The 16,731-nt window shown below is 42.5% G+C and overlaps 1 protein-coding gene across 1 annotated transcript in view; it reads left to right on the plus strand.

Annotated features, from left to right (window-relative positions):
* Nucleotides 1-16,731, plus strand: part of COL9A2 (collagen type IX alpha 2 chain) — an 89,427-nt gene that overhangs the window by 17,422 nt on the left and 55,274 nt on the right. Inside the window, exons 3-5 of the mRNA XM_077296069.1 lie at nt 1,070-1,102; nt 2,311-2,373; nt 11,419-11,472. Of these exons, the coding sequence (XP_077152184.1) occupies nt 1,070-1,102; nt 2,311-2,373; nt 11,419-11,472 (150 nt within the window). The remainder of the gene's footprint in view (nt 1-1,069; nt 1,103-2,310; nt 2,374-11,418; nt 11,473-16,731) is intronic.

A 16,731-nucleotide genomic window follows, 5' to 3' on the forward strand; every position in this document is an offset into this window, starting at 1 on the left:
ACAGGGACTCAAGTTCCTATTAAAAGTGGAATGTCATTTATCATAGATTGAGATTACATTATTACAACCTTAAAAGCTGACACCAGCCAAGTTGGGAAACTTATTAAAGCTAAGGTAAAAATGGAGCAGCTGCTATTTTCTAAAGAGCTCCTAGAAAATAAGTTCACCATGGATAATTAATCTACTAATACAAATATATCTATATTTTTACTATAATTATTATTACTATATATTGATTAGAGAGAGGGGGAGACATCAAGCGCAATAGGGTTTTATCCGGTGGAGAAATTGGTCTAGGGTAGAGGTATAGAAATTGCTCCCCTTTTGGGGTTGTTTAACCCACAACTGAGGAATCAAAGTATGTAGTTCTCTCTGGTCGGGAGATTCTGCATTGTGGAACAATTGGTAGGAGTATAGGAGTCGTAGTCTGCACTGCTGTGCAAGATTCAAGAAGTTCAGAGGATGTAGTAAGGGATTAGATCATGAGTTATTCTCAATGCATTTCAAAGTTGAGCCTACTTCTTCTTCAGGAGAACCTCAATATTAAACCTATATTGTAGTTCTCCTGGGGAAGAAGTTGGGTCTAATTTGAATACTCCTATCCTCCTACCAATTGCTATATACTGATGACATACATCCCTACAAAGATTAAAGTGAGCTTTCAGATTTTTCGCACCTACAGAGCACACTATACTATTCTCTTCCAAAAACCAAAGCTAAGCCCGCAGCATGCAAAGCGTATTAAAATGCTCAATAGTAAATGTAATGATATGACTGATGGTTAAAACGATCTAATAAAGTTAATTCCATTTTATGACAATCACTCCGATATTATGAAATGACCTGTTTCTAAGATGCAACCTTCCATCTTTACAGAATAGAAATTACATTTTGCCTTCACAAAAAGGCTTTTTCTTATACAGATTTATTGTAAATGTTTCTTAATCAACCAGCAATTTTTCTACAATATGTTTAATTTGTTCTCTGGTAAATTATGTATACTATTACCCTTGGAGAGTTCAGGATGAATTAAGAGATGGTTTGCTAATTGACGTCTGCTTCTCTACAGGGTGATAAAGGGCCTCCAGGAATCGGACCTGCGGTGAGTACCAATAAAACAACTGATTTAATCCTTCAGAACACAGAAAGTTTTACCTTAGCCTTAGACCTTTGTTTAAAAAGGTTCACTTTTGATATTTTATATTACTTAAATTGATGTTTTTTGGCCATTTTATGAGTGGAGTTAAGAATGAAACCTAAATTGAAGCATAATCAGAAAAGGATCACACCACATTGTTGTATGTATAATTTTAGTTCTAGACTATGGCTGACCATACATATTTGATACCTGTGAGCTGGACGTGACTGTGCAATTAGCCAAACATGCATGCATATTGTCCGGCTTAGTAGCCGTATACTGCTGGTGGTGGCTTATCCCTAAGACTACGTGTCTATGATCCGGAATAACAGGGTTATTGACATAGCTCCCCTGTGCTGCATCCAAAACACTGCCTTCTACATTAGAAGCACAGTGAATGGGACATATAGAAATCCCACGCCCACTGTGCTTCTATGTACCGCTGCATAAACTCACCCGCGGCACTGCTTTACGAGCCACAGTGTGTCAGAAACCTCCACAATAGAATGTATTTGGATGCGGTTAATCCACATTGTTCATTGAACACATGCGGACTTACCTGTGTGATTGGGAACAAGACAAGAAAGGAAAGAAGTGTGTGTCGATTGGTCAAGATCACCCACAATAAATGAATAACCTTTATTATGCAACACAATTTGAGCAACATGCAAGATAAAAACATTTAAAAAAGCCAAAAAATGGCTGAACAATAACCACTAGACAGTCCGTGTAAGGACCAGTCAGTGACCTCCTCTCAATCTGAATTAATTGTGCCAAAATAAATTGTTTTCTGGCATAATGATACCCAAAATAACCTGGAACCTAAAGATATTCTTGTAAACAAATGATTTTGTATAAAAATAAATAAAATATAAACTCCACATGCAGATTGAACATGAAATAAAGGCAAAAATGGAAGCAAAAAAGGTTTTAGGTAATTGCAATAAAGGGTTAAGGCATATAAAATACAATGGTTTCAAAGGAATATGCCCAAAGCAGTTAGAGGCACAAAACCTCCATTATAATGGTAGGGAGGAGGACCCCACGCGTATCGCCACCTGAAAGCGTGGCTTCCCCAGAGGACTTTGAATATTTTCAAAGAAAGAACTATATTACATATTTTTTGTTGGCTAGTAACAACCTCTAATAACTGTCACACTTTATTGATTCAGGGTGCAAAAGGAGAACCAGGTCTTCCTGGGCCAGATGGACTCTCTGGTGAATCTGGAATTGATGTAAGTAAAATGTGGATTTTGGACTAATGTTTGTTGCACGGATATATCAGTTACAGTGATTAGTAGCTATTGCCATGGACTGCAGATAAGCTTTTAATATTTGACTAGGAGATTTAATGCCTCACCCATGAGTGGCCACTAGTCATTGTAATGGAGCTGTATTGTTCTATTCCGTACACTATTCACATCCGGCCACTGCCGCAGCTGGTAACAGCGGTTCAGTGGATGTGTCAGGTCTCGGCTCTCATTGATTGATGTTGGATAGATAATCAATATTATAGAAAAAAAAACCTCTTGAATGTTTAAACAGTCGCATGGGTCTATTGAACCCCAAGGGAATTTGTTTTCATCATTTTTCCACAAGTATGGAAGGTATGCAACCATCCATTTCAGTAGCTTCCTAGCTCCGGGGCACTTCGTCTTTAATATATGTTGCTTATTTTTCCATATGAACACTGGGGTACTATGGACCCCAAGCAGCTAATAGTATAAGTGTTTTGTCACAACTGTCTGAAGGTTAAGATTTGCAAAGCTTCTTTGTTTTTTATTTGAATGCACTGGGGGAATAAGACTCTGATTTCTAATGTTACAGACCTTTAATGCATTGCGAGATGTATTTAGCGAGACTACATGGATAATTAAGCACGAGGTTTATGAAGTGCAGTTTTTATACACATTGTTCTAATCAAACTCAGACTCAGGAAGAAAAAGGAAATAAAAGCTGTTTCATTTATTTTGGATAATTCCTTTGTTTGGCTGAATAAACAAAATACATGCACCAAATTTGTAATGTATAAGTGACAGTGCCAGGCAGCAGCTGCCAAGGCAAACAGGATCATGGGGTGCATTAAAAGAGGTCTGGATACACATGATGAGAGCATTATACTGCCTCTGTACAAATCCCTACTTAGACCGCACATGGAGTACTGTGTCCAGTTTTGGGCACCGGTGCTCAGGAAGGATATAATGGAACTAGAGAGAGTACAAAGGAGGGCAACAAAATTAATAAAGGGGATGGGAGAACTACAATACCCAGATAGATTAGCGAAATTAGGATTATTTAGTCTAGAAAAAAGACGACTGAGGGGCGATCTAATAACCATGTATAAGTATATAAGGGGACAATACAAATATCTCGCTGAGGATCTGTTTATACCAAGGAAGGTGACGGGCACAAGGGGGCATTCTTTGCGTCTGGAGGAGAGAAGGTTTTTCCACCAACATAGAAGAGGATTCTATACTGTTAGGGCAGTGAGAATCTGGAATTCCTTGCCTGAGGAGGTGGTGATGGCGAACTCAGTCGAGGGGTTCAAGAGAGGCCTGGATGTCTTCCTGGAGCAGAACAATATTGTATCATACAATTATTAGGTTCTGTAGAAGGACGTAGATCTGGGGATTTATTATGATGGAATATAGGCTGAACTGGATGGACAAATGTCTTTTTTCGGCTTTACTAACTATGTTACTATGTTACTATGACACATGTGCTATGTTTGTAAATCTTTGTGAACAATGCACATAAAAGTAAAACGGTTTCCAGGATTTTTGACATTGTAACCAAAAGAAAGACATGGGTTAACAAAATGTAGTCTTCACCGGTCCAGTTGTCTCTAACTGTCTTTTTATACTTCCTGCAGTGATCACTTACGATACATCATTTACCTGCAAGGCCGTATTTACAATTAGGCACCAATGAGCACATGCCTAAGATGGCAGAGGATAGGGGGCGGCATATTTGCTGCTGTCAGATCACTTAATTAATTAGATGAGCTGTGGCGTGACACCCTCACTGCGCCCCCATCCCAATCCAGCTTATCATATTTTGGCAGAGCTTGGAGAAACTGGCATGAAAATGCAAAAAGTCTCAACATTTTGGGGCAACTTTGAGTTGTGCATATATGTTTGTGTAATGTGTGTATTTACTATATATGTGCAGTGTGTGTATATATTATCTATGTGTGTATAAATACTGTTCATGTATGTGTGCAGTGTGTATGTATGTGTATGTAATGTGTGTATACACTGTATGTGTGTCTACAAAATATACACTCACTGGCCACTTTATTAGGTACACCTGTCCAACTTCTTGTTAACACTTAATTTCTAATCAGCCAATCACATGGCGGCAACTCAGTGCATTTAGGCATGTAGACATGGTCAAGACAATCTCCTGCAGTTCAAACCGAGCATCAGTATGGGGAAGAAAAGTGATTTGAGTGCCTTTGAACGTGGCATGGTTGTTGGTGCCAGAAGGGCTGGTCTGAGTATTTCAGAAACTGCTGATCTACTGGGATTTTCACGCACAACCATCTCTAGGGTTTACAGAGAATGGTCCGAAAAAGAAAAAAAATCCAGTGAGCGGCAGTTCTGTGGGCGGAAATGCCTTGTTGATGCCAGAGGTCAGAGGAGAATGGGCAGACTGGTTCGAGCTGATAGAAAGGCAACAGTGACTCAAATCGCCACCCGTTACAACCAAGGTAGGCCTAAGAACATCTCTGAACGCACAGTGCGTCGAACTTTGAGGCAGATGGGCTACAGCAGCAGAAGACCACACCGGGTACCACTCCTTTCAGCTAAGAACAGGAATCTGAGGCTACAATTTGTACAAGCTCATCGAAATTGGACAGTAGAAGATTGGAAAAACGTTGCTTGGTCTGATGAGTCTCGATTTCTGCTGCGACATTCGGATGGTAGGGTCAGAATTTGGCGTAAACAACATGAAAGCATGGATCCATCCTGCCTTGTATGGAGCATCTTTGGGATGTGCAGCCGACAAATCTGCGGCAACTGTGTGATGCCATCATGTCAATATGGACCAAAATCTCTGAGGAATGCTTCCAGCACCTTGTTGAATCTATGCCACGAAGAATTGAGGCAGTTCTGAAGGCAAAAGGGGGTCCAACCCGTTACTAGCATGGTGTACCTAATAAAGTGGCCGGTGAGTGTATATGTATGTGTGTAGAGTGTATATACTGTATACAGTCATGGTCGAAAGTGTTGGCACCCTTAAAAATTGTTCCAGAAAATTAAGTATTTTCTCCTTGAAAATGATTGCAGTTTACACGTTTTGTTATAAAAAAGTTTATTTATTTTGTGTGTATTAGAACAACACAAAAAGCAGAGCAAGAAAGGCAAATTGGTCATAATTTCACACAAACCCCAAACCCCCAAAATTCGTTAAACAAAATCATTGCCACCCTCAACTTAATATTTGCTACACACTAGTGATGAGCGAATATACTCATTACTCGAGATTTCTCGAGCATGCTCGGGGGTCCGAGTATTTTTTAATGCTCAGAGATTTAGTTTTTCTTGCCGCAGCTGAATGATTTACATCTGTTAGCCAGCAAAAGTACATGGGGTGATTCCCTAGCAACCAGGCAACCCCCACATGTACTTATGTTGGCTAACATGTAAATCATTCAGCTGCGGCAAGAACAACTAAATCTCCGAGCACTAAAAAATACTCGGGGGACCCCCGAGCATGCTCGATAAATCTCGAGTAACGAGTATATTCGCTCATCACTACTACACACCCTTTGGAATAAATATCTGCCATCAATCACTTCCTATAACCATCAACAAGCTTCTTACACCTCTAAACTGGAATTTTGGACCACTCTTCTTCTGCAAACTGCTATAGGTCTCTCATATTTGAAGGGTTCCTTCTCCCAACATCAATTTTAAGATCTCTCCACAGGTGTGCAATGGGATTTAGATTCAGACTCATTGCTGGCCACATCAGAACTCTCCACTGCTTTGTTTCAATCCATTTCTGGGTGCTTCTTAAAGTATGTGTGGGGTCATTGTCCTGCTGGAAGACCTATTGACCTAGAACACAAACCCAGCTTTCTGACACTGGGAACTACATTGCGACCCTAAATCCTATGGTAATACTCAGATTTCTTGATGCCTTACAAACAGTCAGGGCACCAAGTGCCAGAGGTAGAAAAACAACCCCAAAATGACTTTGCACCTCCATGATATTTGACTGTAGATATTGTGTTCTTTTCTTTGTAGGCCTCTCACCGTTTTCTGTAAACAGTAGCATGTGCTTTACCAAAAAAAGTTCTATCTTGGTCTCATCTTTCCACATGATGATTTCCCAGAGGGATTTTGGCTTACTCATGTACATTTTGCTTAAATGGAGTCTAGCTTTTTTTATATCTCCGAGTCAACAGTGGGGTCCTCCTGGGTCTCCTGCCATAGCATTTAATTTTATTCAAATATCAATGAATAGTTCGTTCTGACACTGACGCACCCTGAGTCTGCAAGACAGCTTGAATTTCTTTGTAACTTGATTGCGGCTGCTTATCCACCATCCAGACTATCCTGCGTTGCAACCTTTCAGCTTAGGCTACAGTGCCATGGGTTGTAAACATCTTGATTATGTTGTGCACCATGGACAAAGGAACATCTAGATCTCTGGAGATGGACTTGTAACCTAGAGATTGTTGATATTGTTAAACAATTTTGGATCTCCAGTCCTTTAGGCCATGTGCACACGTTCAGTATTTTTTGCGTTTTTTTCGCGTTTTTTCGCTATAAAAACGTGATAAAAACGCGAAAAAAACGCTTACATATGCCTCCCATTATTTTCAGTGTATTCCGCATTTTTTGTGCAAATGTAGCCTTTTTTTCCGCGAAAAAATCGCATCGCGGAAAAAAAAGCAACATGTTCATTAAAATGCGGAATTGCAGGGGATTCCGCACACCTAGGAGTCCATTGATCTGCTTACTTCCCGCACGGGGCTGTGCCCACCATGCGGGAAGTAAGCAGATTATGTGCGGTTGGTACCCAGGGTGGAGGAGAGGAGACTCTCCTCCACGGACTGGGCACCATATAATTGGTCAAAAAAAAAAGAATTAAAATAAAAAATAGTCCTATACTCACCTTCGATGTCTTCCCGCCTCTCCACTGCACGCTGTCGCTTCGGTTCCTGTAGCTGGTGTGCGGTGAAGGACCTGCCGATGACGTCGCCATCTTGTGATTGGTCGAGACCGCTCACGTGACCGCTCACGTGACCGCGACGTCATGGAAGGTCCTGCGCGCACACACCATCTATACGGAACGGACGCCGGTGAGGAGATCAGCTGTCTGCGGGTGAGTATAAGCATTTTTTTTTTTTTTTAATTATTTTTAAACATTCTATCTTTTACTATAGATGCTGCAAAAGCAGCATCTATAGTAAAAAGTTGGTCACACTTGTCAAACACTATGTTTAACAAGTGTGACCAACCTGTCAGTCAGTTTTCCAAGCGATGCTACAGATCGCTTGGAAAACTTTAGCATTCTGCAAGCTAATTACGCTTGCAGAATGCTAAAAAAACCGCGAAAAAAAACGGAAAAAAAACGCAAAAAAAAAATGCGGATTTCTTGCAGAAAATTTCCGGTTTTCTTCAGGAAATTTCTGCAAGAAATCCGGACGTGTGCACATACCCTAACACTTCTCTTTTCCTCTATCTTTTCTTCATGCTTAGTGTGGCACACACAGACACACAATGCAAAGATTGAGTCAACGTCTCCCTTTTTATCTGGTTTCATTCGTGATTTTCGTATTGCCCACACCATTTACTTGCCACAGGTGAGTTTGAACAAGAGTCACATGTTTGAAACAAAGTTTTTTACCCACAATTTTGGAAAAGTGCCAACAATTTTGTCCAGACCATTTTGGGGGTTTTGTGTGAAAATATGTCCAATTTGCCATTTTTTCTCTGTGTTGTTCAAATACACTCAAAGGTAATAAACATGTGTATAACAAAACCTGTGTAATTGCAATAATTTTCTGGGTGAAATGCTTATTTTTCTGGAACAATTTCAAGGGTGCCAACACTTTTGAACATGACTGTATGTATGTGTGCAGTGTGTAGATATGTTGTATATGCATGTGTGCAGAGTGTGTATATACTGTATACAGTTGTGTGAAAAAATGTTTGCCCCTTCCTGATTTCCTAATTTTTTTTACGTTTGTCACACTGAAATGTTTCAATTCGCCAAAAAATTTAAATATTAAAACAAGATAACACAAGTAAGCACAAAATGCAGTTTGTAAATAAAATTATTTATTATTATGGGAAAAAGAAATCCAAACCTACAGGGCCCTGAGTGAAAAAGTGATTGCCCTCTAAACCTAATCACTGGTTGGGCCACCCTTAGTAGCAACAACTGTGCAATCTGTGCTTTATATAGCTAAAATTATGGGCTAGCTTTCACAGGAGGATCGTAATGACAGGTACATAGGTCTTCTGCAGACCGACCCCCAGCTGTCATGGCAACACATCAGCGCACAGTGATCTTATTGTGGGCACGCCGATGCGAGCCTGGAATGAAGGGCACACCTACCGGCTCTTGTTAAAGAGATTGACAGCAGGATTTAACAGGTTAACAGCCGCAGGCAGAGCTTTACTCCCCCTATGCCTGTTGGAGGAACATGATGGCTTATTAAATCAATTGTCATGTGCTGGGAAGATCCGGATTTGTTGTGCGAGCCCACATCAAAGGCAGAGACGTGACTTTTGATGCACAAGTACATCACAGGTCGTGAAGAGGCTAATGGTGCAACATTTTTTTTAAACCCCCGTTGCAAAAATGCAGCCCACCAGCACACCTTGCAGTCATTCCAGTGGTTTGTTATTGTTTGCATTCTGAACTTCCTGCCAGCTCTCCTTCTAGGCCTGTAGACTATACTTTTTAATAAGGCAGAGCTGTAACTGTCCCACAGCTCTAACCCTTCAAAATTCTGTATTTTTCCACTTCAGCTGCAAAGTACCATCTTGAAACTCTTAAACAGTCTCAAGATGGATAAATTGCTGTACACACAGTTTTCTCTTCATAACTTTCCTCCTACTTCACCTAGTATGTGCTATGCTGACATATTCCTATAGTCAGTAATAATACACGTGTTGACATTAGCTCAACACAGGCTCAGTGTACTGCAAAGGATCATGAGTACTATAATGTATTCATGAGTAATAATATAATCTAGCACTCTAAAATGCCCAGCACCTTTCCATCTCAAGTTAATAAGATTATTTGCTGTCTGCTTTTTTGCTCTTCTTTCTTCCTACACATCCATCGTCACTGTAAACTTCCTGAGGACCACAGGACACGTACTCTTTGATATCACTGCTCAGTGATAACTGGAGAGCAGCTGCCGAGCAATTTCTGTGGCAGATAGTGTGGAGCAGTAGGTCACATCACCACATGTGACAGCTCAGGAAGTAAGTAAATGATAAAGTTTTTTAATTTCTCATAGGCCTGGAAAACGCCATTAAGAACTTGGGGCATTTTTAAAAAATGGGATCATTATACTTGCCAAAGTGACAAAAAGTGACTTGGCCTAAAGCCGGTTTAGGTACATTTCCATCAAAAGTAATAATAAGTAGATACAAAAGACTCGATTCATCAAGACTGGCATTGTTCACGCCGGCGTGCTGGAGTCATATGCTACTGATTCAAGAAGAGGTGCACGCCTCCTCATGAATAAGGAGTGTCTGACAAGTGTGCAGCTTCGTTAGGGACGGGTGTGAGATTTCTGGCATAAGGAGCAGAGCACCACAGCTCACCATGAATTAAACAAGCTGTGGCCACTTGCCCCCGTGGTGCACCTGCCCTTCTCAAGCTCTGCCCCAGCTCCATCCCATCTCCAGCCATTTGAGCTGAGCTGGGAGAAAACTGGCTTGAAAACACCAAAAGTCACAAAATTTTGCTGAAACTCCCAAGTTGCGTCCACATTTTTGGACTTTTCAAAGTATTAAGTTTTGCTATTTGGTCTGTTAAAAATTGTATTTAGCCATTGTCTGATGGACGGCTTTGGTAAAGCTGAACCTTATGTATACTGTTAATTGTTAACGTATGTATATACTTTCTACTTCCTGTTTGTTGGAGATTTGCTTAAAGGGGGCTGGCTAATGAATTGTGCCAGACAGACAGCACTAAATCAGCCATGATGGAAAAGGAGGCTGGCTTAGTTAATGAACTGAGCTGGATGGCCAACCCCTTAAGCATATCATCAACAAAGAGAGGTAGAGCAAGCTCTCTTCCTGTTTTAGAGTGAAAGTGGCGCTCACACAACTAGTTTGTCAAGATATCTAAAAGTATTAACATACATTGGTAGGTTAATTTAATTTACATTTGAAAACCAAAGAAAAGTTTTCGTGTCATTGGACAATCACTTTAAAGAAAATTATTTTATTCCTTCTTTTCTAACAATATATTCTGTAGTCACTTGGTTGGATCTTGTCACATAATGATTGTCTTGGGGCAATTCACCCTTGAATAATGAATATAACAAATATATTTATTTTACTCACTTATATTTGTCTTTAATTCCACAGTGCTTTACAGACATCACTGTCCCCATTGGTGCTCACAATATAAATTACCTAGTAGTATGTCTTTGTAGTGTGATAGGAAACCAAAGTATCTAGAGGAAACCCACCAAACTCCTTGCAGATATTGTCCTTGGTGAGACTTGAGCCCAGGACCCCAGAGCTGCAATGCTGTAGTGCTGCTTACTGAGCCACCATTTAATGGCACGTTAGGTAAAAAGTTCAACCTTTACCAAGAACTATACTCCATCACTTATGTTTCTGCTTCCGCTGAGTAAACGGCAAATAAGTGTTTTTTTTAAATGTTGTGTTTTTATTATCAGAAAACAGTGGAAATACAATTAATGTACAGTCCAAAGTGAAAATCTAGGGTCAAAATATAGTAGCATGGTGGCTCATTGTTTACCAGCGCTGAGGTTCTGGGTTCAAGTCTGACCAAGGACAACATCAGCAAAAAGATTGTATGCTCTTTGCGTGGGTCTCTCACACTTTCAAGACATAATGATAGGGAATTTAGATTGTGAGTCCCAATGGGTACAGTGATGATGTCTGTGAAGCACTGCGAAATTTGTTGATACTAAGCATTATAAATAAATAATAGACATGAGTAAGCTTTCTAATTACACCAAGAACAATCCACCATGGACCTCATTACATACAGCCTGGTCCATTATACTATAGTTTGTCATGACAACAAATTCACTTTTCTTGCAGGGACTAATTGGCGCTAAGGGAGATCCTGGTCCACCAGGTCGTTATGGAGCAAAGGTAAGTAACTGATGAACTTTGTGTTTTCATAGCCTTTATTGAGGGCTATTTTTTAACTTGTACAAATGCACACTCCTGACTTTATCTACAGTGCATCCATTGGCAGCCTTCTTAAACTGGGCTCCTCTTTGTTACATCAAAATGAAGAAAAATAATGGAAAAATAACCCTGCATGATTGGTAATTTGGCACATCCAACAGTAAGAGCATAGGCTGCTTTGCTGCTTGGGCTCCAGGCAGAGGTATCTCCTTCCATTACATTGCAGCACCAGTGCAGAAAAAAATCAAAAGTAGAAAGGTCCTTCCATGCAATGTACACCACAGTAAAAGAAGACCATTGATTCATGTTAAACATCTGTTTATTACTAACTAGTGATGAGCGCAAGTGCTCGTTACTTGACTTTATCTAGGGTGCTGCTCGGATATGCACCGAGTATCGCGGGTCCTCAAGTGACATGTTCACAACCCCATGCCCACATGCTTCATGGCTGTTAGACCTGTGATACTTGGGGCATACCCGAGAACACTGGGCAAACCTGAGTAATGATCACTAGCACTCATCACCATTAGGCTGCAGTCACACTTGCGGGTGCAATGCGAGAAACTCGCACAAGTCGTTTTTTCCCAATGCATTAACTAGCTGGAAAAACGCGAAAAATCCGCAAAATTCATGAACATGCTGCTTTTTTACCGCGATATGTTTTTTTTCGCTTAAAAAAACGCATCATGTGCACGAAAATAGCAGAATGTATTCTAAATGATAGGATGCATATGTATGTATGTATGCATTTTGAATGCGTTTTTATAGCATTTTTATCGCAAAAATACGCGGAAAAAAACCGCTAAAAAAATGTGTGCACATACCCTCAGGGTTATTACTACACTTTTTCCCTAGTTGAGGTCAAAATAACTTAGTGCTGAAAACAGCATAAAAGAAAAACTAAATTAATCAACTCTGCAGGTTTCTGGCTGTAGTCTGCGTTTTTAATGCAGGAAAAAATGCATCAAAAACACTGTGAATATTCTCACTTCTTGCTCTGAATCCATTAAAATCACTACATTAGTTCTCATTCAGATGTCAGGTTTTTTTTTCGTAAGAGAAAAACGGACACCGTTTCATCAGTGATTTTAATCAGTGTATCATAAGATTTTTATCGGAGTTTGGTCAGAATTTCATCAGTTTTTGAAAGCTTCTCCACCTATCTGTAAGGTGCACAGGGCAGTAGTCATGGGCTAGGGGCTGCTGTGTTCCCACACTCTGGCACCCTACAAATAAACAGTATCCCAATTCCCATGTGTTGTGCGTGTGGTGCAGAACACTCATGTTTCAGCTGCAATCCACCTCTGTCTCCACACTTCCGGATCCAGGAACATCTGCACACAAATCAGGAGTCACTTGCTTCATAACAAACAGTTTAACTTTACTTAGTATCTCAAGTTCAATTGATGATACGCACAGTATGTTTCCACGTTCTCTGTAAGTTCTGCCTGAGCTATCCCTTCGCTTAAAGGCTCCCTCCGCCCCTGAGATACTCCATCCAGCTTCACAGTTTCCATGAGTCCCGTCTCTTCTCCCTCTTACGTTTTCACGCCCGGCTTCCTCTTGTTGGAAGGGAACAATGCATGCTTCCCAGTGCCTAGTGTCACGGGGAGACTAGGTAAGCTAAGGCTGGTTACCCGGGCCCCTGCGTTATCCCTCAGACTAGGGAGAATCCTGTCTGTCCCTCTCCCAGAATTTACACTAATGGTGTGCTTGTCTGGGCCACCAGGCCTGGCCCTGACTCCTGTTTCAGCCCTATGCTGAAACCACCACCCGCCACCCAGTGAACAGACCTCACACCAACCCCCACAGAAAGCACAGACAGGGGAAACTAAAAACGCACCACGCCGCAGACACACAGGAAAACACTATAACGTGCACAGGGCAAAACAAATACAAATATAGGAAGGAGAAATATCACAAAGGATAATACACCACCAAATGCGATATTACTTCTCCAAGACCACCACTCCAGACCGGAATCACAAGGCACAAAGCACAAGCTATAATCGGCGACGCCCAAAGTCCAGCAATACTATTTAAAGGCCGTGGGCGTGACCCAGCCTCCAACCCGAGTACCAGCTAGATTAACCCTGAGCAGCCTGGATAAAGATCTAGCCGGCGCCACTGAGTGTATAGTGGACAAATGTGGAATTACCGCTGTCTGTCGGACGCCCTAGTGTGAATAGCGTCCGACATGACAGTACCCCGCCTTCTAAGAGGGACCCCAGGGCCCTCACGACTTATAGGACCCGGCTTGTCTGGATGGTGGCGGTGAAACATACTGACCAGCCGGTCCGCATGTATGTCCGAGGCTGGTACCCAAGACCTCTCCTCCGGCCCATAACCCCGCCAGTGTACCAGGTACTGTAAAGTGCGGCGCACTACTCGAGAGTCAACCACCTTGGAGACTTCAAATTCCAAACTGCCATCCACCAAGACCGGAGGTGGCATAGGCACCGCGTCCACGGAACCCACCACCTTTTTTAATAAAGATCTGTGGAACACATTGTGTATCTTATATAAGGTAGGGAGCTCCAATCGGTAGGCTACCGGGTTAATGATGGCGGCAACCCTAAATGGACCAATAAACCTTGGACCTAATTTCAGGGATGGTATTTTGAGTCTTATGTTTTTTGTGGACAACCACACCCAGTCACCCACACCCAGGTCCGGACCTGGCACACGTCTACTGTCAGCCACACGTTTGTACCTAGCACCCACGCTCAACAAGCGCTGTTTCACTCTCCTCCAGACAGATGACAGTTGTGCTCCTAGCTGGTCCTCCTCCGGTATGCCAGCAGAGCCCCCCTGACACAGAGTACAAAATTGAGGATGGTGCCCGTAAACACAAAAGAGCGGGGACTCCCCAGACGATTCCTGATGGTGATTATTTATGGCAATCTCCGCCAAAGGAAGGAACGACAACCACTCCTCCTGATTGTCAGAAACAAAGCAGCGTAAATACTGCTCCAAATTCTGGTTCATACGCTCGGTCTGACCATTTGACTGAGGATGAAACGCCGAAGAATGCGACAACTTTATCCCCAGCCGTGAGCAAAATGGTTTCCAAAATTTTGCCACAAACTGAGTACCCCCATCAGACACGATGTCAGACGGGACCCCGTGAAGTCTGACCACCTCCTGAACAAATACCTGAGCCAGAGTCTTCGCGTTAGGCAACGACGGCAGGGACACAAAGTGCGACATCTTTGAGAACCGATCAACCACCACCAGGATGACCGTGTTCCCAGCAGAGGAGGGCAAGTCTGTAATAAAATCCATAGAGATCTCTGTCCATGGCCTACTGGGTACCCTGAGAGGATGTAGTATGCCAGCAGGACGGGAGCGGGGCGTCTTAGCCCTAGCGCACATGGTGCATGCTGACACATACGAGACCACGTCCTGTCGGATTTTGGGCCACCAGAACCGACGCGACACCAACTCCAAGGTACCCCTAACCCCTGGGTGGCCAGCCAGGACAGCATCATGATGCTCACCCAGCACCTTTAAGCGAAGATGGAGCGGTACAAATGATTTGTTAATGGGAAGCTCTGGTGGTACCTCCTCCTAAGCCTCGGCAATCTCAGCCTGGAGGATGGGTACCGGATCTTCCCGAGGTTCTCCCCCCGGAAAACACTTGGACAAAGCATCCGCCTTAGTGTTCTTAGACCCCGGTCGGTAAGTAACAAAAAAGTTGAAAAACAATTCCCAGCGAGCCTGCCTGGGGGACAGACACTTGGCTGACTCTAAATAAAGCAGATTTTTATGATCGGTGATAACTGTAACCTGGTGGACCGACCCCTCCAAGAAGTGTCGCCATTCCTCAAATGCCAACTTGATAGCCAACAACTCCCTGTTGCTGATATCGTAGTTACGTTCGGCGGGCGACAGCTTCTTGGAAAAGTAAGCGCATGGACGCAACGCGCCCAAGGATGAGCCTTGTGACAGCACAGCCCCCACTCCGACCTCAGATGCATCGACTTCCACGGTAAATGGTTTTGATACGTCCGGTTGCACCAGAATGGGAGTCGAAGCAAAACTGTTCTTCAGGAAATCGAATGTGCGCACAGCAGTGTCATGAATCCCAATGGCTAGGGATAGCACAGGACAAGCAAGGTACAAATATATAACGGACGAGCTCTAGGGTGATGGAACCTGGGCTGACCGCTGCCCTACGCCTGACAAACGCAACTAGAGATAGCCAGGGAGCGTGCCTACGTTGGTTCTAGACGCCACGCACCAGCCTAAGAGCTAACTAGTACTGCAGAGAAAATAAAGACCTCACTTGCCTCCAGAGGAACGAACCCCAAAAGGTATAGTTGCCCCCCACATGTATTGACGGTGAAATGAGAGGAAGCACACACATAGAGATGATATATATAGGTTTAGCAAATAGAGGCCCGCTGTAAACTAGAAAGCAGAACGATACAAAAGGGGTCTGAGCGGTCAGCAAAAAACCCTAATCAAAAAACCATCCTGAGATTACAAGAACCCATGTGCCAACTCATGGTACATGGGGAGAACCTCAGTCCACTAGAGCTACCAGCTAGCATAGAGACATAATAAGCAAGCTGGACAAAAAAAAACCAAACAACTGAAAATCAGCACTTAGCTTATCCTGAAAGATCTGGGAGCAGGTAGGCAGGAACAAAACAGAGCACATCTGAATACATTGATAGCCGGCAAGGAAATGACAGAAAGGCCAGGTAAAATAGGAAACACCCAGCCTCTGATGGACAGGTGGAAACCAAAGGCCGCAACCCACCAAAGTCACCCAGTACCAGCAGTAACCACCAGAGGGAGCCCACAAACAGAATCCACAACACAGCAGCCTTAGACCAGGCGGAGAAATTGGTACCTTTTTTCGTCATGTCAGTGAGCGGTTTAGCAATGATAGAAAAATTTTTGATAAACTTTCTATAATAATTAGAAAACCCAAGGAACCGCTGGATCGCTTTTAGGTTATCAGGCCGTTCCCAACGCAGCACCGCTTGCACCTTAGCGACGTCCATTTTAAACCCTGAAGCAGACTCAATATAACCCAAGAAAGGTAACTCCTGAACCGAAAATACACATTTCTCAAGTTCTGCATAGAGCTTATTTTCTCTGAGTAGCTGTAACACGTGCCTAAAATGCTCTAAATGAGTATCACGGTCGCATGAATAGATGAGAATGTCATCTAGATATACAATAATGAACTTCCCCAGGACATGCGAG

Source organism: Ranitomeya variabilis, chromosome 3, assembly GCF_051348905.1.
Source record: "Ranitomeya variabilis isolate aRanVar5 chromosome 3, aRanVar5.hap1, whole genome shotgun sequence".
Lineage (NCBI taxonomy): Eukaryota > Metazoa > Chordata > Amphibia > Anura > Dendrobatidae > Ranitomeya > Ranitomeya variabilis.